General features: G+C 46.4%; 2 protein-coding genes and 1 non-coding gene across 3 annotated transcripts; all 3 read left to right on the top strand.

Moving 5' to 3' along the window:
- The first annotated feature begins 8,760 nt into the window (after nucleotides 1–8,760).
- Nucleotides 8,761–9,696, top strand: LOC127694691 (olfactory receptor 4D2-like). The gene has a single exon (XM_052196285.1). The coding sequence runs from the start codon at nucleotides 8,761–8,763 to the stop codon at nucleotides 9,694–9,696; it is 936 nt and encodes a 311-aa protein (XP_052052245.1).
- A 3,033-nt stretch (nucleotides 9,697–12,729) lies between these two features.
- LOC127694692 (olfactory receptor 4D2-like) lies at nucleotides 12,730–13,665 on the top strand. The gene has a single exon (XM_052196286.1). It carries the CDS (start codon nucleotides 12,730–12,732, stop codon nucleotides 13,663–13,665), a length of 936 nt encoding a protein of 311 aa, XP_052052246.1.
- A 2,638-nt stretch (nucleotides 13,666–16,303) lies between these two features.
- Nucleotides 16,304–16,410, top strand: LOC127695768 (U6 spliceosomal RNA). The gene has a single exon (XR_007980115.1). It is a non-coding gene; the product is annotated as a U6 spliceosomal RNA (small nuclear RNA).
- The last annotated feature ends 4,065 nt before the right edge of the window (nucleotides 16,411–20,475 follow it).

The raw sequence follows: 20,475 nt of genomic DNA on the forward strand, positions 1-20,475 counted from the left end.
AGGAGGACTGAGAGCAGCCCTAGTCTATGCATATGAAGTATTTTACAGACAGTTAAAAAACAACAAACAAACAAACAAAGGCACTGGTGTCTTATACGTTTCATCCTAGAGGCAGAGGCGGTCAGATATCAGTGAGTTCCAGGCCAACCTGATTTACTTTGAAAAACAAATTAAATGAATAAAAATGAATAAATGAAATAATTTGATTTTAAAAACTTGGCTATAAAACCTAGTGTGGTGGTATATACCTTTAATCCTGGCACATGGTGGGGGTGGGGTGTGTAGTTAGTTCTCTTAGTTTGAGTTTGGATCTCTAGCACCCATGTATTCACTAAGTGGGCTTACACTCTGCCTGTGATGCCAGCACTTGGCAGATGTAGTCAGCACACACACACACACAAACACACACACATTCACACCAACAGGCATACATACCGCAGACAGACACAAGCCAAAAACATTCAACATCATTAACCACCCGAGAAATGCAAATTAAAACTACTTTGAAATTCCATCTCATTGTTCCATCAACAGTCAGAATGGCTAGTAACAAAAAAATAAATCCCAGGCTGGGAGTGGCTCATGCCTTTAATCCCAGCACTCAAGAGGCAGAGGCAGGCAGATCTTTGAGTTCGAGACTAGTGTGGTATGCATAGTGACTTCTAGGACATCCAGGACTACAGAGTGAGACCGAGTCTCAACAAACAAAATTAAAAGAAAACAAGTCACAACAAATTCTGGTGAAACATGGGGAAAGCAGGAACTTTACTGACTGTTGTAGAAATATAAAATGGGGTAGCTCCTGTGGAAATTAATATAGAGCTTTTCATTTGTTTTGATTTTGTTGTTGTTTCCAGACAGGGTTTTTCTGTGTAGCCCTGGCTGTCCTGGAACTCACTCTGTAGGCCAGGCTGACCTCAAACTCAGAAATCTGTCTGCTTCTGCCTCCCAAGTGCTGGGATTAAAGGGTTGAGCTACCACTTCCTGGCAATAGAGAGCTTTTCAAAAAAGCTAAAATATTGCTCTCTCTCCCCCAAACTACTCAGGGAGCAAGAACTGTTCTGCCCCTCATGCTGGCTGCAGCACCCCAGAGAGCAGCCCCCAACCTTGCCTGGGCAGCACTGGAGAGCTGGTTCTAGTAGCCTGGTGAAGGCTAGCCTGCCCAAGGGTGTGCAACTGAGAGAGTTGGCCCTGCCCTTCACCTGGGCAAAGCTAGAGAGCTGGGTCAGGCACTGGAGAGCAGTGGGGCTGACCAACTCAGCTACCACCCAGGCCCAGGTCCACGGCTGTGAGTTGGCCCAGCCCAGCATCTACCCTCTCTGTGATCTGCTGGAGCATTTGAAGGAGCAAGTTGCGCAGATCCAAAGCTGCAGGATCTCCATGACATGGGGTAACAATGGGATGTCTGAGAGGAGTTCGGGTGGAGATCCAGTATTGATAGTCTAATAGAAGCCAGAGGCCTCGAACCAGACCAGTGGCTCATTGCAACGACTCATTTGCAAGTTAAGCTGTTTGGGCAAAAGGAATATTTTGTGACACACCGTGTCACACACAGCTTCCACGGAGAGATTTATTTTTATTTTTATTTTTATTTTTGTTTTCTTTTGTGGGGGAGGTTGCAAGGATAGAGTATACATATGGAGGGATGGGGAGATGAGTGAGGTTGTGGTGCATGTGAAATTCACAAAGAATCAGTAAACAGTGTTTTTAAGGAAAGATACTAAGGGGCTGGAGAGATGGGTCAGCCCTTAAGAGCGCTGACTACTCTTCCAGAAGTCATGAGTTCAATTCCCAGCAACCACATGGTGGCTCACGACCATCTGTGATGGGATCCAATGCCTTCTTCTGGTGTGTCTGAAGATAGCTACAGTGTGCTCATATACATAAAATAAATAAATCTTAAAAAATAGATTGACTGTTTTTTTTAAATGATACTAAGATACAACTAAAGAAATCAAAATTGGAGAAAGAAGTAGAAACTTCAGAAAACCAGTGGCAATTCAAGAAAAAGAACACAACTTAAACTCTCTCTGTCTCTGTCTCTTCACCCTCAGTGTGTGTGTGTGTGTGTGTGTGTGTGTTTATGTTTTAAGACTAGGCTTCTCTGTGTAGTCCTGACTGTCTTGGAACTTGCTATTAGATCAGGCTGGCCCCGAATTCACAGAGATCTCCCCAAGGTCCTCCTGCATCTGCCTTCCAAGCACTGGGACTAAAGGGATGCACTGCCATGCCCAGCCTGAAAAAAATGTTTTAATTGAATTTTTTATTTTGAAAATTGTACTTGAATCTGTAAAAAATAAAAAATGACTAGAGATCTTTTTACTGTACACATACATCTCCCATTTTCTTCTCACAGGAACTGCTACAGATTGAATTTTTGTTTTCTCCCCAAATTCACATGTTGAAATCTAATTGACATCTGGTGGCTCGTGAGATGAGGGCTGTCATTTGGGAAATTGTGTACAAATGTCTATCTAGTCTAGACAGAGCATCAAGGTAGACCAAAAAAGCTTAGTGACCCTGTGGGACTTACTAGGCTTACTCATGGAACCTGAGTATCTACATAACCGAAGAGCTCGCCCAGGGTCAGGGAACACTCTTGAAAGCTGAGTCTGTGTACTTCCTTACCCCCTCCCCCCAACCCTCTTAGGTTTGGCAGGGTTTGTTTTTTTAATTTTTTTATGGTTTTTTTTATTGGCTATTTTCTTTACTTACATTTCAAATGCTATTCCCTTTCCCAGTTTTCCCCCATCCTGGAAACCCCCTATTCCATCCTCCCTTCCCCTACTTCTATGAGGGTGCTCCCCCACCCACCCCACTCTCATCTCTCTTTCCTTGACTCCCCTACACTGGGGCATCTATCGAGCCTTCATAGGACTAAGGACCTCTCCTCCCATTGATGCCTAAGGCAATCCTCCACTATATATGCAGCTGGAGCCATGTGTACTCCTTAGTTGATGGCTTAGTCGCTGGGAGCTCTGGGGGGTCTGGTTGGTTGATATTTTTGTTCTTCCTAGGAGATTGCAAATCTCTTCAGCTCCTTTAGTCCTTTCTCTAACTCCTCCATTGGGGACCCCACACTCAGTCCAATGGTTGGCTGCGAGAATCCACCTCTGTATTTGCAAGGCTCTGGTAGGGCCTCTCAGAAGACAGCCATATGAGGCTCTTTTCAGAAAGTATTTCCTTTTCTTTTTCTTTTTCTTTCCTTTTTCTTTCCTTTTCTTTTTCCTTTTCTTTTTTCTTTTCTTTTCCTTTTTTTTTTTTTTTTCGAGACAGGGTTTCTCTGTGTAGCCCTGGCTGTCCTGGAACTCACTCTGTAGACCAGGCTGGCCTCGAACTCAGAAATCCGCCTGCCTCTGCCTCCCAGAGTGCTGGGATTACAGGTGTGCGCCACCATCGCACCACCAGCTGGCTCAGCAAGCATTTCTTGACATCCACAATAGTGTCAGGGTTAGGTGACTGTATATAGGATAAATCCCCAGGTGGGACAGTCTCTGTATGACCTTTCCTTCAGTCTCTGCTCTACACTTTATCTCCATATTTACTCCTGTGAGTATTTTGTCCGCCTTCTCAGAAGAACCAAAGCACCCACACTTTGGTCCTCCTTTTTCTTGAGCTTCACGTGGTCTGTGAATTGTATCTTGAGTGTTCTGAGCTTCTGGGATAATATCCACTTATCATGAATGCATAAAATGTGTGTTCTTTTGTGACTGGGTTACCTCACTCAGGATGATATTTGGCAGCTCTATTGGAGAGTCCTTTCTTCCCAGAAACAGTGTCCTGCTCATGTTTAACACTGGGGAGTGCCCTGTGATTTTTGTAACTTTCTGGGCTTCTTGAGCCTAGTATGTTTTGTCAGTTTATTGGGTCTCTTCTGGAGAGAATAGAACAGATTCAATTGGGAGGAAATAGCTACACTACACTCCATCCCTTCCTCCAATGTTTACTTTCTTTCCTTTCTGGCTGTTCTCTGAGCCTTGGAGGGAGTTATATAGGTGTCTGATCATTTTCTTCCATTTACGGCTGTTGCTTCCAAGTCATCCAATCCATGGTATACCATTGTAGTAGGTAAGTTACAAGGTATGGCTCTTACCAGACAATGGGTAATACAGTACAATGTTAATGCCACTCTGATAGACCAAGAAACTCACAAAACTATGAGACAAGATTAGAATACTACTTTAGAAAGGAACAATCAAAGAACAAGAAATATGTCTTTACCAGATGGCAATGATGCATGCCTCTAATACCAGGACTGGCAGATGCTGATGCAGAGGCAGAGGCAGAGGCAGAGGCAGAGGCAGAGGCAGAGGCAGAGGCAGAGGCAGAGGCAGAGGCAGAGGCAGAGGCAGAGGCAGAGGCAGAGGCGGATCTCTGTGTGTTTGAGGCCAGCCTGGACAGCGAGGACTACAAAGAGAAACCCTGTCTTACAAACCCAAAGAGGAAGATTGTGGGGAGAGAGGGAGGGAGCCAGAGAGAAAGAAGATGAAGAAGGAAAAGGAGGAGGAGGAGGAGAGAGAAAAAGAGGAGGAGAGGTGGAGAGAGAGAAAGAAGGGGAAGAAGAAAAAGAGGAAGGAGGAGGAGGAGAAGTCTTAGAAGTCAGAATTGTGGCTTGTGGCACATGATTTTATTTTTTAGCTGACCAGGTCAGGTTTTTTTTTTTTTTTTTTTTTTTTTTATTTAGTGAGTTGCTTCAATAATTGACTTCCATTCTTTCCACTAAAAGGAGTAATCCTGTTTTCTTTTCCCTGATTCTGGAGGGAACTCTGTCTTAGATAGAATACCATTTTAAATTTTAAATTATGAGCTTGTTCATGCACATGCATGCACAAGTACAGATGCCTGCAGGGACAAGAGTTCTCAAATTACAGCTGGAGTTACAGGTGGATGTGAGTCACCTTCTGTGGGTGCTGGGAACTGATGGGAACTGAACTCAGGTTCTTTTCAAGAGCAGTACCTAGTCTTAACCACGGAGCAATCTCCCCAACCCCTATTGAAGAACTTCTTGTCTTTATGAACCTTAAACTGCAAACCCTACATCAAGAACATTTTTAAAATCCTTAATATGCTTGGTATTTTGAGCCACCAAGGATGACCTCTTAAAGAACATGTGTTTTGAGATGTAAAAACTTTTTAACAGGTCCCATTGCTGCTCGGGTCCCAGTGGTAATGAGCCCAGCTAGGCCTCCTGAATCCTGTCCAATAGGTTTCCCCACAGGGCATTCCTTGTTTCTCTAGGGTCCACACATGCAGCATGCATGAGCAGTGGCCAAGGACTGACTGGAAAGCTGAAGTCATAACAAAGGACCTCCCAGAGGGGGTGAGCCACACAGTCCACGCTGGGCTGAAGTATGGCGAGAGAGAGGGCTTTGCTCTCTCGCACACAGGTCAACTGTTAGAAGGACCTTGTCGGTAGGTGAGAATGAGTGAGGGGCACAGACTTGACTAGAGTCAGCCTGAAGTGTGGGGGAGACTGGAGGTACAGCGGGCATGGGGCTTGTGATGGTGCAAACAGGTGTTCCAGGTTCCACGTGGAACAACTAATCTTAGAATGAATGGACCCTGCTGGGAGGGGGGATGGGAGGGAGGATGCTGAGAGCAGAGGACAGAGAGGAAGAGCAAAACCTTCACACAACTCTCCTCAGAGTCTGCAGAGCAAGGCCCCTCCATGCCATTCCAGGAAGCTGGCAGATGTTGTGTGAGCAACTAGTAAATCACAGGTGCTCTCACAGAGCCTGTCACTGAGTTTGAGGTCCGGTTAAGCAGGTGACAGGAACAGTGGTCAGTGTGGCCCCAGAGATGCTTGGGAAGTGTGAGTGGAGCCAGGGTAGATGCTTGTGGGGGATGCAGAGAAGGAGCCAGAGAGAAGGTGCATCTGGGGGTTTCTAGGTTGGATTCCTAACAGAAGTTATTGAAGGAAACAGGAGTTCTCACCAAAGATGCAGACTTAGTTGAAGGGATGGTATATGAGGGAACTTAGATAGCTATTGTTTCTTGGGTGACAGGGGCACTGATTACAAAGTTGTATATGGAGGTGATTCCTGTGGCCTGGCCTGTAATGCTGAGTGGGAGTTGCTCGCACAGTTGGAGACACATCATTTACACTGCCTTTATATTCACTTTATATACACTTTTAGAATTGGTGTTTTAAGCTATGGGCATTAGATGGTCATTCTTTTTTATTTTACAACAAGAAAGGAGCATGGTCACATCCCTGTTTGGAAAGTTCTCCTAGGTTGCTGTGTGGAAGGACTCAGGAGGAGAAGACCACATAAGCAGGGCTGAGAAGATAGATGCTGGTACCCAGTAACTAATGGATTACAATAGGCAAGAGGAGCATGAGACAGGGCAGGGATGGGAAGCACGGGACAGGGAAGGGATGGGGAGCACAGGGGAGGGATGGGGAGCACGGGGCAGGGATGGGGAGCATGGGGCAGGGAAGGAATGGGGAACACAGGGTATGGCAGGCATGGGAAGTCTGAGAAAGGGCAGGGATGGGGAGCACGAGGCAGGGAGGGGATGGGGAGCACGGGGCAGGCATGGGGAGCACAGGGCAGGGATGAGGAGCATGGGGCAGGCATGGGGAGCACACTTGTCTTCACTCTGGCACCATACCTGTCTCACTCACTTTCCAGCTCCTCTCTTCAACCCTAACAAATCTACTTTCCTCCTTTCCCACACGATTACTTCAGTTCTTTTTTTGCTGCCTCCCTTCAGTTCATCTATTCCAATGTCTTTTATTCAGCAATGTCCCTTTTTCTCTAGTCTTAGATTTACGTCTGCTAAAGTGAGCATGCCCCCAGAAGAGCTCTCCGAATCCTCTTCCAACAGGAGTTAGCAGCTAGTTCTCATGTCACAACTCCCCACCCGCCCAAGTCCCAGCTCTCCCTCGCCTGTGTATATGTCCTATGGAACCACCCCCCCACCCCAACCCCCCCACCCTCGGTTCCAGCTCTCCCTCACCTGTGTATATGTCCTATGGAACCCCCCCCACAAACCCCCACCCCACCCCCAGTTCCAGCTCTCCCTTGCCTGTGTATATGTCCTATGGAATCTTGTCAATTAAGAGGCTTTTGTGCTGAGGAGTGGGAAGGAGCTGGATGTGACGGGCTCCTACTATGTCTGATGATGACTTGACTAGTGTGCTGGCTAGTTTTATGTCAACTAGACACAGTTAGAGTCATCTGAAAAGAAGGAGCCTCATGTCAGGAAGCATCTCCATAGATCTGGCTGCAGGACCCCCCCCCCCCACACACATATAAAAGCTAAATTTTATCATAACCATATCAGAAAAAAATCCAAGGATTTGAATGGTCTCCTGCATTTCTATTCAGATGAGGCAGAGCCTCAAAGTCAATGCTCTCTTGCTCTCTCTCAGCCACCTTCTCTTCTTTGCTCGTTCTCTTTCTCTCTCTAATATTCATGCTCTCTTCTTGTTAATGGTTACCACTAAAGTATTGTTTTCTAACAGTGTGCAATTTTGATTTATAGACTTGCAACGAATATAATGGGCTCCTGAGTTGTACGTTACCTCTGCGACTGTTCCCAAAGCTTGATTCACTTTCCTATTTAGTGACTGAGGAGAGTCCAACATTCTGGGTGATGCCACCCCTGGACTGGTAGTCCAGGGTTCTGTAAGTAAGCCATTAGGAGCAGCCAAGGAAACAGCGCCCTTCCACAGCCCTCGCAGCCGCTCCTTCCTCCAGGTTCCTGCCCTGCTGGATTGAGCTCCTGCCCTCTCTGCTTTCGATAATGAACTGTTACATGGAACTGTGAGTGAAGGAATCCCTTTCCTCCCCACATTGCTTTTGGTCTTGGTGCTTCACCACAGCAATAGTGACCCTAAGGCAAGAAACTACTCATCCTAGAACTATTTGTTCATCCTGCCCCCACCCACAGCGTCATGCTAAATACTCTCTGTTATCAAGGCCTGGGCACTACTGAGAACAAATGCCTTTGTAAGCCAAATCCTTGTTCCCAGGATCACGTGATTGACTGAGGAGGAAGCACTAACAACACGAAAGGTTTGTTAACACTGGGATGTGTTAAATATATCAAAACTGATACAAACAAGTAAACACCAGAATAAGGGAGGCTGGAGACCGGGGCCCTCAGAACACACTAAGTATGGGAACTATTCCATTTACAGGTTACAGGGATTTATGTGTGCCTTTCTATTTATCCCTCAGAAAATGAGAAAAAGAAGCTCTGTGGTTGATGTTCCCACTTTCCTAACCTGTCAGTGGGATCCTAATAAAACACATCGCCTGCTTTTGCTGAAATCTCAAAACCCTGAAAAATAAAATAAAATAAAAAATAAATAAAACCTGAAATTTACTTAAGAGAGGCTCACTGTCTTCCCACTGCCTTGCAGATTTGGACAGGCAGGTTGCAAACTCTTCGGTGTGGCTTTGAGGCATCTTCGGGACTTTACATGCTACCACACCACTGTCAGCACAGCGCTGGAAAGGCTGAGGCAGGAGGATCTTGAATTTGGCCATAGTCTGAGCTACATAACAAGACCCTGTTTCCAGAAACAAAGCAAACAAATACAAAACTAAAACACTGTCTCTTGAATGCATGTGACAATACTCACCCGATTCTTCAGAGCAAAGGCAGCAGGTAGGATCATGGTCTTTCCATGATGATCTCCACCATATGGAACAACTCAGTGAGAGCCCTGCATGCCAACAGGGCAAGGATTCACTGCACGCACTCGTATCAGTCAGCCATTTCCTTTAGGTGCATGCAGAAGACACAATGGATCCAGGGAACCTCACATGGGTGTCAGAGTTTGTCTTCCTGGGGTTCTCAGAGATCTGGGAGCTTCAGTTCTTCCTGTTTCTAGTGTTCTTGTGTGTCTACAGCACGACTGTGGTGGGAAACCTCCTCATCATAGTCACAGTTTCCTCAGACCCCAGGCTCCACACACCCATGTACTTCCTGCTCCGCAACCTGGCTGTCTTAGACCTCTGCTTCTCCTCAGTCACTGCTCCCAAGATGCTGGTGGACTTCCTCTCTGAGAAGAAGACCATCTCCTACCGAGGCTGCATGGCACAGGTCTTCTTCTTCCACTTCCTGGGAGGGGCCATGGTCTTCTTCCTCTCCGTGATGGCCTATGATCGCCTCGTGGCCATCTCCCGGCCCCTCCACTATGTCACCATCATGAACACCAGGCTGTGTGTGGGGCTGGTGGTGGCTGCCTGGGTAGGAGGCTTTGCCCACTCCATTGTCCAGCTGTCTCTGATGCTCCCGTTGCCCTTCTGTGGCCCCAATGTCCTGGATAACTTCTACTGTGATGTCCCCCAAGTGCTGAGACTGGCCTGCACAGACACCTCCAACCTGGAGCTACTCATGATCTCCAACAGTGGGATGCTGGATGTCATCTGGTTTCTCCTCCTTCTCATCTCCTACTTGGTCATCCTGGTGATGCTGAGGTCACACTCAGGGGAGGCGAGGAGGAAGGCGGCATCCACCTGCACCACCCACATCATCGTGGTGTCTATGATCTTCATTCCAAGCATTTACCTGTATGCCCGGCCCTTCACCCCCTTTGCCATGGACAAGGCCGTGTCCATCAGCCACACGGTCATGACCCCCATGCTCAACCCCATGATCTACACCCTCAGGAACCAGGAGATGCAAGCGGCAATGAAGAGACTCTCAAAGCGCTTAGCAATTTGCAACAGGGACTGAGATTCAAATAGGGTGACTTTACATCTGAAATGTCTCTAAGCTTGTGTGATCCCAGGTGAATAGTGAGGGAAGGTTTTTCTTACCTACAATAAATCAGAATGCCCAAGTATTTCTCAACAAACGTCCCTCACGCTTCATTATATTCCTTCGTATAAACATGGCAGTAGCTGCAGTGTCACACTAAACAGTTTTGGGCCAGTGAGATGGCTTATCAGGGAAAGACAGTTGCTGCAGAACCTGACAACCCACATGACAGACGAAAGCTTACCCTTGGAAGTTTTTCTCAATCACTGTATGCACACAATGGTGTGTGTGTGTGTGTGTGTGTGTGTGTGTACACAAATGTGTGTGTGCACAGATAGAAACATAAATGATAAAAATAAAAATATATAATTAAATTAAAAGTAGAATATTAAAGTTTTACAATAAGAAAATGTAGAATAGGGAAGCAATTCTCTCAAAGTTAAGAATTACTCGGGTAAGAGACATATTCTCACACTCCTGGAGAATCTCCTTTTGTTGAAGACTGTCTTGCCCATTCAGAAGCTGGTCAGCAAGTCATACAAAAAAACCCTCCAAAATTCTCAGTGTTTTGGTGCTTTGAGCCCCCAAGGAAGATCCCTCAGAGATCACATGCTTTGAGACATAGAGAAACTTTTTTTTTTTAATAAGTCCCATACTGCTGCACAGGCCTCAGTAGGAATGAGCCCAGTTTGGCCTCCTGAGCCCTGTCCAATAGGTCTCCCTCTGGAATAGTCCCTGTTCCTCTAGGGTCCTACACATGTAGCGCACTTGAGGGAAGGCCAAGGACTGGAAAACAGAAGCCATGGCAAAGGACCTTCAAGAAGATGAAAGCCGTGAAGTCCATGCTGGACCGAGGCAAGGTGAGAGGAAGGGGTCTCCTGAACACAGGTCAGTGGTTGGAAGGAGCCTGCAGATGTTGGCCAGCAGGAAGGAGTGAGTGGTACGCACTTGAGGAGAATCTGTCTAGAGACCACAGGCACAGCAGGGGTGGATGATGTGATAGCAATAGTGGGTGCCCAGGTGAAGACATCTGAGCATAGAACTGACCCTAGGATTCAGAGGCAGGGTGCTGAAAAAGTAAACATATCTCAGGAACAATCATATAAAATTCTCTACGCAGCCGCATACAACAAGTTTACATTATTAATGGCTAACTCACAAAGTTAGCTAACGTTATTGAAACAACTTCTGAGTTGCTTTGGTTACTACTAGGTTCAGTGTTAAAGAATTTAAAATGTAGTTGACTAGAGGCACAGAGAAAGTTCTAAGTGCCACAGTGGAGTGTTTTGAAACTGTCTTTGGAACTCAAAGTTGAATAATTTATTCTCTCACACAGGCATTAAAAAAAAAAAACCAAAAAAAAAAACAAAACAAAACAAAAAAAAAACAAAAAAACAAAAACCACTATCAAGGAGCTACTATCAAGGATATGGGAATAACCATGCGGAAAGCGTCCATTCTTTAGATAGCAAATAGGTCCTAAGTGACATAATTGCAAAGGTAAATGGAGGTGACAATTATAGCCTCATAAGAAATACTGACAGGGAGTTGCATGCATGTGTGCAGACATGTTTTTCTATAGCAGCTCTATGCACAGAGCATTGTAGGGAGCCGCTATGAGGTGGAGGTTTAAGCCACGGGCACTAGCGAGACATCGAAGACAGCCAGATCCACATTCATGATGGTCTCACTCATTCAGAAGGCAGCTGTGAGAAGAGAGGGTGAGGTGGAAACCACACCCCACAGGGATGTGGGGGATCGGAAGGTAATGGTCTCCATAGCTAATATGCTATACTGCATAGCTAATACTGCAGGAGACCAGAGGAGAGAGGCTGGAAAGAGTGAGCTTGGACGGGGGAGTTAGGTGACCGCACCCCTCACTCTGCCTCTGCCTCTGCCTCCCTACACCAGCCTGTCTGTGCCCATCCCTGACTGCCCATTCTCCCACTTTCTACTCTTTCTCCTGCTCTGTATATCATATTTCCTTTCCTCATACTCTTCCTTTACTTTCTCTTCCCATTTCCTCCCCTCTAACTCCTCCCCATTTCTCAGTTTTTGTAATGTCCTGTAAAAGTGATATCCTCTTAAAAGTGCTTCAAGTGTCCCTTCAGCAACACACAGCATCTATCGCTTGCTTACTTGGGCCTCTGGATCTCTGTCTCACGGTTGTCTACACACGTCCTGTGCAGCCTCACCAAGCAAGAGGCTCCTGTCTTAGGGAGTGGCAAGCAACTCTATACCAAACATTTAGCTGTGTGCAGAGGCTTCTCTATTCTACAAGGACCCAGATGTTCGATAATTATCCACCCACCCTGCAAACAACAGCAGATCCTTAATAAGCATTGCCTAGTATTTATTAAGGCCCACTCCTAGGCACAAATGAATTTTGAGAACTTATGACTAGTCCTGGAAAAACAGACACAGAGAAATCTGCTAATATCTCGATGGTCAAAATGCTGTGTGAACACAAGCACAAAATTCTAAAGGCTGGAAGGGGAAGAGTGCTGTGCATGGGGTCACACTGAGGGCTCACTGAGAGCGATTGCTTATTCTAGGCAGTTTGTAGGAATTTCAAGTATGTCGTTCTGCTCGCTCTAACAGAAAACCTGGGAGAGAAAGCCTTTTCCATTCCCAGCTTCACACATCAGAACTGCAATTCCAAAGAAATAAGTTAGCCATTCCTGGTTAATGTTGGGGGAAAAAAGAAACTAAAGGAACAATTGAAGAAGGTCATTCTAGAGCATCTCACTCTGTCTTCTCATTACTGTGTGGATCTTGGGAGCAAAAGTTGCATATCCTTCTGGACAGCTTTAAGATACTTCATGAATGTGTATAACAGAACTTGTCACCTCTTCAGAGAGAAGGCAGCAGGTAACATCATGGTCTTTCCATGATGATCTCCACCATATGGAACAACTCAGTGAGAGCCCTGCATGCCAACAGGGCAAGGATTCACTGCACGCACTCGTATCAGTCAGCCATTTCCTTTAGGTGCATGCAGAAGACACAATGGATCCAGGGAACCTCACATGGGTGTCAGAGTTTGTCTTCCTGGGGTTCTCAGAGATCTGGGAGCTTCAGTTCTTCCTGTTTCTGGTGTTCTTGTGTGTCTACAGCACGACTGTGGTGGGAAACCTCCTCATCATAGTCACAGTTTCCTCAGACCCCAGGCTCCACACACCCATGTACTTCCTGCTCCGCAACCTGGCTGTCTTAGACCTCTGCTTCTCCTCAGTCACTGCTCCCAAGATGCTGGTGGACTTCCTCTCTGAGAAGAAGACCATCTCCTACCGAGGCTGCATGGCACAGGTCTTCTTCTTCCACTTCCTGGGAGGAGCCATGGTCTTCTTCCTCTCCGTGATGGCCTATGATCGCCTCGTGGCCATCTCCCGGCCCCTCCACTATGTCATCATCATGAACACCCAACACTGTGTGGTACTGGTGGTGACAGCGTGGATTGTGGGATTTGTCCACTCGATTATCCAGCTGTCTCTGATGCTCCCGTTGCCCTTCTGTGGCCCCAATGTCCTGGATAACTTCTACTGTGATGTCCCCCAAGTGCTGAGACTGGCCTGCACGGACACCTCCCTCCTGGAGTTACTCATGATCTTAAACAGTGGGATGCTGGATGTCATCTGGTTTCTCCTCCTTCTCATCTCCTACTTGGTCATCCTGGTGATGCTGAGGTCACACTCAGGGGAGGCGAGGAGGAAGGCGGCGTCCACCTGCACCACCCACATCATTGTGGTGTCTATGATCTTCATTCCAAGCATTTTCCTGTATGCCCGGCCCTTCACCCCCTTCGCCATGGACAAGGCCGTGTCCATCAGCCACACGGTCATGACCCCCATGCTCAACCCCATGATCTACACCCTCAGGAACCAGGAGATGCAGGCGGCATTGAGGAGACTAGGGATGCATCTGCTAGTTTGTAGAAAAGAGTGACTATGGGTAAGGCACTTTCCTGTGGTTTGTCCTTTTGGGATGTATACATCCTCTCTTTTCATAGATTAAGCATGCTTGCATAGCCTGTCTTTGTAAAGGATCTGTTCTGAAGTCTAGTAACTGTTATGGCTTGTGTCTAAACCGTTTTAGACAAGTTCAGCTATTTAGACACTTGGACCACAGCTGGTAACTGGTGTATCTATTTTGGGACATTGTAGAACCTTTGGGATCCAGTACCCAGCTCTCTGACATAGGTTATTGGTACAGGCCTTTGATACTATATCCTAGCCCCAACTTCCAGCACTCTCAGGTTCTCAATGCACCAATATGTTGTTTTGTTTGTTTGATTTATTTATTTTATGTATATGAGAACATTGTAGCTGTACAGATGGTTGTGAGCTGATGTGGTTGCTGGGATTTGAACTCAGGACTTTTGGAGGAGCAGCCAGAGCTTTTAACTGCTGAGCCATCTCTCCAGTCCCTGCACCAATACGTTGTAATTAGGAACCTTGTTCCCACCACCCCACATTCTTGCCATTAAGGACCAAGTCACTTCACCTACCGTGCCTTCCTTACGAGAGACAATTTCCTGAAGCTGTGAGTCAATGCAACCCTCTTCTCCCTTAAGTAGATTCAGTCCCAGGGACTCAGTGACTTGGCTCTGTAGGAAAAAAGGAAGTGTTCACCTTTATGGTTAAGGTTTGTGAAAAGTATTCTAATACTCCCACAGTGACTAGACATGTTTGCTTGTACATGAACAGCCATAGTCTATTTGTCCCTTCTTTGACAGATGGAAACTTCTCTTTTGTCATGATGGCATCTCCCCTAGAAGACTATTTCTGGGTGTCACCTCTCTCCTAAACACTTTCTGTTGTTGCGAGTCCAGAGCATGGGGCGGAACCTACACTGTTTGCACTCCTAGTCCTGTGTAGGAGCTCTGATCTTCCACATCAAACCAGTGACCACAGACGTCCTACCTCAACTCTCAGGTCTTGGCTTCACCAAACTGGCTTAAACCAAAGATCTTGACAGATGTTATACATCTGTCAAAATCTAAACAGGGTGCAAGAGCATGCTGTGGAGAACATAGAATGTGGGAAGAGTTACCGCTCATCACTCTTGACACAGACATGTTTCTTGTGTCAGCTGAATCGTGCATTGAAGTGGCCAGAAATGATCTGTGATGTGAGAGAGGCATGCGAGTGTGTATGTTGGGGATAGGACAGTGAGGGTGGCTGTCCACCACAGCCAAGGTGTGAAAACCAGAATCAACAGGGTTGATAAGAGGATGACTACTGGCTGCTGTCCACCCCCCAACCCCTATTTTCAGAGGCAACAATTTCTTGGAAATTGTGATCTGAATACCCATTAATTTGGCCAATAATTTGTTTTCCCCATCATTCACTTTTATACATTTGCATTTGGGTCTCGGTGCTGTATTTTGATTCGTAGAATATACTGTGTGGTATTTTGCTGACTCTTGCTTCAATGATCTCTTTATAGCTCACCTTCCTTCTCCCTCCCATTTCCTTCATCAATTGCAGTAAGTTTAGTCCTTACAGCCACTTAAGGCTATTCCTTTTCTGATTGACTGGTGTGTTTTCCTCTGCTCCACACTCTTCTATCTTTCCTCCATACAAGTGTGAAAGGGCATTAGGTTAAAGAGAACAGGTTATGGTTTGCATTGCAAGGGAAGCTGCATCCCAGACAAATCCAAAGTACGGGTTTTGTTTGTTTGTTTGTTTGTAAATCTATGGGCTAGGGAGAAGGTTCAGTCTATCGAAGGCCTGAGTTCAAGCCTAGAACCCATGTGAAAAAGCCTGGTATGGTCGCATGCATCTATAATCCTAATGATGGAGAGGCAGAGATAGGAGGGCCCCTGAGTCTTGCTGGCCAGCCAGCCTAGCCAAATTGTTAAGCCCCAGGTTTGATGAGAGACTTGTCCTAAGGAGTAAGAAGTGGAGAGTGATCAAGGAAGACCCAACATTGAATTCTGGCCTCCATATGCATACACATACATTCTATTAGCATACATATATGGGAACACAGACAAACATGCCCACAGACTTATGCCACAAAAATAATTAAGGACAGAAGGATCTCCTAGGGGTAAGAGAGTCTCCATTGGGAGCAAGAAGCCATAAGGAATGAGTTCCTTCCTTTCACACTTCATCTTCTCTTGCCTGTGTAACCGTCCTGCATAAGGTCAAAAATGGGGATCGTTGTTCCAGACTGAGACTTGATTTTTACTTCCTGCAGCTGCCTAGCTCAGCCTATCAGGCTTCTAATTACATCTTACGAGATGATTTGATTAGGTGAGTGTCCTAGTTAGGGTGACTATTGCTTCAATGAAACACGATGCCCAAAATAACTTGGAGAGGACAAGGTTTATTTGGCTTACGCTTCCATGTCTCTGGTTCATCACTGAAGGAAGTCAGGACAGACACATAAATAGGACAGTAACCTGGAGGCAGGAGCTGATGCAGAGGCGATGGAGGGGTGCTGCTCACAGATTTACCCTCCATGGCTTGCTCATCCTGCTTTCTTATAGAGAACCCAGGACCACTAGCCCAGCAATGGTCCCACTCACAATGGATTGGGCCTTTCCCAATCAATCACTAATTTAAAGAATGATCTAGTGCTCGCTTCGGCAGCATATATACTAAAATTGGAATGATACAGAGAAGATTAGCATGGCCCCTGCACAAAGATGACACGCAAATTCGTGAAGCGTTCCATATTTTTTTCACAATGGCTCTTTATCTCCTTGAAAAGAAACGTATGTACAAGGGAAACGTACACAAATGCATTAAAACATTTAAGTAGCTTAAAAAAAAAAAAAAGAATGCTCTATAGAGTTCCCAGAGCCCGATTGTGTGGGGATATTTTCTCAATTGAGGATCCCTCTTCTCAAATGACTATAGCTTGTGTCACATTGAAATAAAGCTATCCAGTACAGTGAGGTTGGGCCTCATGTCCCCAGTGACTGGGGCATGGGGGGGGGGGATGTTCAGTGTGGCATTACACTGTTCCCCTTCAGGTTGTGGAAGGAGGTTGTTCCAAGAGATTGATGGTGGATGTGGGATGATACCTTCAATATGGTCTACCACAAAAGCAGCGAGAAGAGCATCCCTTAAATGGCACCACACAATCCTTTCATCTTTAGTTGTGCCTGACACTCGTGCGTTGTACCCGTTCATTGAGCAAGTGTTTATTTTGAGTGTCTAAAATGTACTCATTCCATTATGTTTTATTTTTATTTTTATTTTTTACTATGGCTTCATTTGGAAAGTTCCTGGTTCTGTTTTGGCTAATGCAAGGAAGAAAGACTATTCTACCCTTGGTCAGGAGCCTCAAGAACCAAGGTAACCCAGGGGATACTTGTGGTGGTATCCATGGCAGAATACCCAGTAGGTCCCCAGAGCAAGAGTTGAGGGAGCTGGGATGAAAACAGAGACAAATGTTTGAGATCCTCTCAATACTGCCCACCTTGAAAGCAAAGCAGCGAGAAGACCATCCTTTGAGTGACACCACCCAATGGCACCACTGTGAGGAAGGAGGACACCTGGGCAGTCAGACTCCTGCCCTGGATGTGCTCCTGACAGATGCAGGGCACAACGTAAGCAGGCCAGGGTGTCTCCTGCAAGTCAAAGGGGAGTCATTTTCTCTGGAGAATTCACAAGCAACAATAAAAATGCAAAACACTTCCTTAGCATCACACCCTAGCAATTCTCAATGATGTCTGATAAAATAGTCCCTGGGAAATGTATGCACGTGCTTTGTCTCTTCAAAACTTGCTCTGTCTGTCTGTCTCTGTATGCGTGTGTGTGTGTGTGTGTGTGTGTGTGTGTGTGTGTGTTACTTGTATTCTGGTTATGAACACTGCCCTTTCCCACAGCCTGGCTCAAGTGTTCAATGCTCAGTAGCACTATTTGGGAGTTTCTGACAACCGTAAGAGGGTGAGCCTGCATGTAGGGAGAAGGGCCTCGTAGATGTGCCTTTGACAGTTCTATCTCATGTGTAGCCCTTTCCCCACTCCCTGGCAGCCACCAGGTCTAAAGAACCTCTCCCAGCACACTCCACTCTCACTGCCATGACATTCTGCCTCGTCCTGGGACCAGAACCAGCAGAGCCAAGGACTGTACACTGAAATCCCTAAGACCTCAGCTACTCCAAGTCTACTCCTTGAAATAGTGTTTCTCAACTATTAGGTCAGTGTGTGTGTGTGTTTATGTATGTATGTATGTATGTATGTATGTATGAATGCATACACATGTGTATGTATGTGTGTATGTGTGTATGTCTGTATATGTGTGTGGTATGTATATGTGTGCATGAATATGGATGTTGTATGTATGTGTGCATGTGTGTACATGCATGTATATGTACATGTGTGCATGTGTGTATGTGTGTATGTGTGTATACATGCATGTGTGTATATGCGTGTGTGTTTGTGTGTATCAGTGTGGTCTACTACAGAGTATGTGTAATTCATGATACCAAGAGAACTGAGAAAGTTGGAAGAGAAATCAGAATCGGGTGGTCCAGGTGTCTCAGGGTGACTGTGGGGAGGGGTCTGCTCTCACTCAGCCTCCTCTGTCTTCGCAGCATCCACTGCCTGTGTTGGTGTAGGAATATGGAAAAAGGGAAATGGTTCATCCCTCCCTTGGGCTAACAAAGAAGCTCCGAAGACCAGGAGGGGCTCCAACGTGACTCTCTGGACCCCGCCTCTTCTCTAGATTCTCAAATGCTATGATTTGATATGGAGCTGGGGCGCTCAGCCTCCAGTTTATCTCTGAAAGGCTGTGGGGTGACCTTGTATATCAGATTAAACTCCACTCCATGCCTCTCAGCAGAAGCTGAGAAATTAAATTAAAATTTGACTGTCACTTAGTGTGGTGGTGGGACATGTTTGAGGGTTTCGTGGAAATTAGACAAAGGTTCCTCCTTTATGGGACTGATGTAACTCAGAGAGCCCAGAGAATGCCGCCTGGAGAGCAAAATGCAGGCCGGTTTGCAATCCCCACATCCTTTCCTGATAAAACTGGTACTTTACATTCTGGCTCTGACATTCATGATTTTATATGTTTTGAATTGCTAAAATGCAAAAATGCCCAACTGTGGGCCTTTTCTTATAGAGGAACTGTGTTGGTTGTATGTGTGCACTGGAGTGTGTGTGTGTGTGTGTGTGTGTGTGTGTAGGGGGTGGATGTGTAAGGGCCAGATGTCAACCCTGATCATTTTTTCTCAGACACTGTCAATCTTGCTTTAGTTCTTTAAAAAAATAAAATAAAATAAATTGTGAATCTGTGCATGTGAGGGAAGTCTACTATTAAGACCAATAGAGGGCTCAAGAGCTCCCAGAGTTGGGGTTACAGGCAGTTGTGAACTGCCTGATGTGGGGGCTAGGAGCTCCCTCACTTTGTTTTTGAGATAAGCCAAATGTTTTCATTAGGACTTAGGACTTGTTGATTAGGTCCAGCGGCCATTGTACTGCAGGGGATACTCCAGCCTCTTCCTCCCCAACACTGGGGTGCTGCCTCTCCTGGCGATACTGGCACACACTTTGAATCTCAGCACTTGGGAAACAGAGGCAGGTCAATCTCCAAGTTCCAGGCCAGCATAGCCTGGTCTACAGAGAGTTCCAGGACAGCCAGGGCTACACAGAGAAACCCAGTCTCAAAACAAAACAAAAACCATATAAAACAAAAAAATTTAAATGTGTGTGTAGCTACTAGGCATGGTGGGACACATTTTCAATCCCAGCACTTGTGATGCAGGGGTAGGTAGTTCTATGTGGTAAGTTCTGGGACAGCCAGGGCCATGTAGAGGGATCCTTTTTTTTTTTTTTTTTTTTTTTTTTTAAGTGAGTGCCTGCACATATGTACGTTCGTCATGGTGTGCCTGGTATCCATAGAGGGCACCAGATTCCCTGGAATTAGAGTTACAGGTGGTTCTGACATGGGCACTAGGACACTGACTTGGGCCTTCTGTGAGGGCAGCAAGTGCTCTTATCTCGAGGAGCCCTCTGTCCAGACCTCAGTGCCTAGCTTCTCAGGTGGTTTCTAGGACAAACTTGGGTCCTCCTGTCCAAGCAGCAAGCTCTCCCTCACCCTATGCTGGTCCTTTATTAAACACGTGTGAGCCCAGGGGAGCCGAGGAGGATGCAGGCTCCCCTCTCAGATTCCCACCAACCCCTCTGCTGGGGGCCTTCTTTCTCCACAAGCTGAACAGCCAGCCTACGCCATCCTTACCCAGGAGGCAGTGTAGGGAACGTCTCTCCAGACCAGCTGCAGAACTAGTACTGAACCTTCTGCCTTTTGCTGACGTGATCAGCAGTCCAGAGAGGTCAAGTTCCTGCTCAAAGCCACACAGGTGGATCAGGCCATGATGGAAGGAAGTGGGAATAGTGCTCGACTTCCAGGTCAGCTCTCCAGAGCCCCAAGCTGCACTTTTGGACTTGATAAGTAAAGGCGGAGAGCTCAGAGCTGTCTTTTTACACACACACACACACACACACACACACACACACACACACACACACACACACACACCGGCCTCTGGCAACATTCTGCCACTAAGGCTTAGGTAAGCCCCTTTCCCTTGCACATCTCAGTGTTCTCAAAGTGTCACTAGGACCAATAATCCCCTTTCCAAAGAACCCCTGGGGGCAAGGGTGGGCCTGCCAAGCCCGAGCCTTGCTGTGTCCCCTGTCTTAATGGGGCAGTTGGAGCAGAGCAGATAAAGAGATCCAATCAGGCCTGTGGCCAGCAGTTCCACTGTGACGGGTAGACAGTTCTTGTGAAAGTG

The sequence above is a fragment of the Apodemus sylvaticus genome, chromosome 10, assembly GCF_947179515.1.
Source record: "Apodemus sylvaticus chromosome 10, mApoSyl1.1, whole genome shotgun sequence".
Classification (NCBI taxonomy): Eukaryota; Metazoa; Chordata; class Mammalia; order Rodentia; family Muridae; genus Apodemus; species Apodemus sylvaticus.

Bases quoted from the DNA above. Each gene is read 5' to 3' on its own strand.
- LOC127694692 (XM_052196286.1), top strand. From the start codon at position 12,730: ATGGATCCAGGGAACCTCACATGGGTGTCAGAGTTTGTCTTCCTGGGG.
- LOC127694691 (XM_052196285.1), top strand. From the start codon at position 8,761: ATGGATCCAGGGAACCTCACATGGGTGTCAGAGTTTGTCTTCCTGGGG.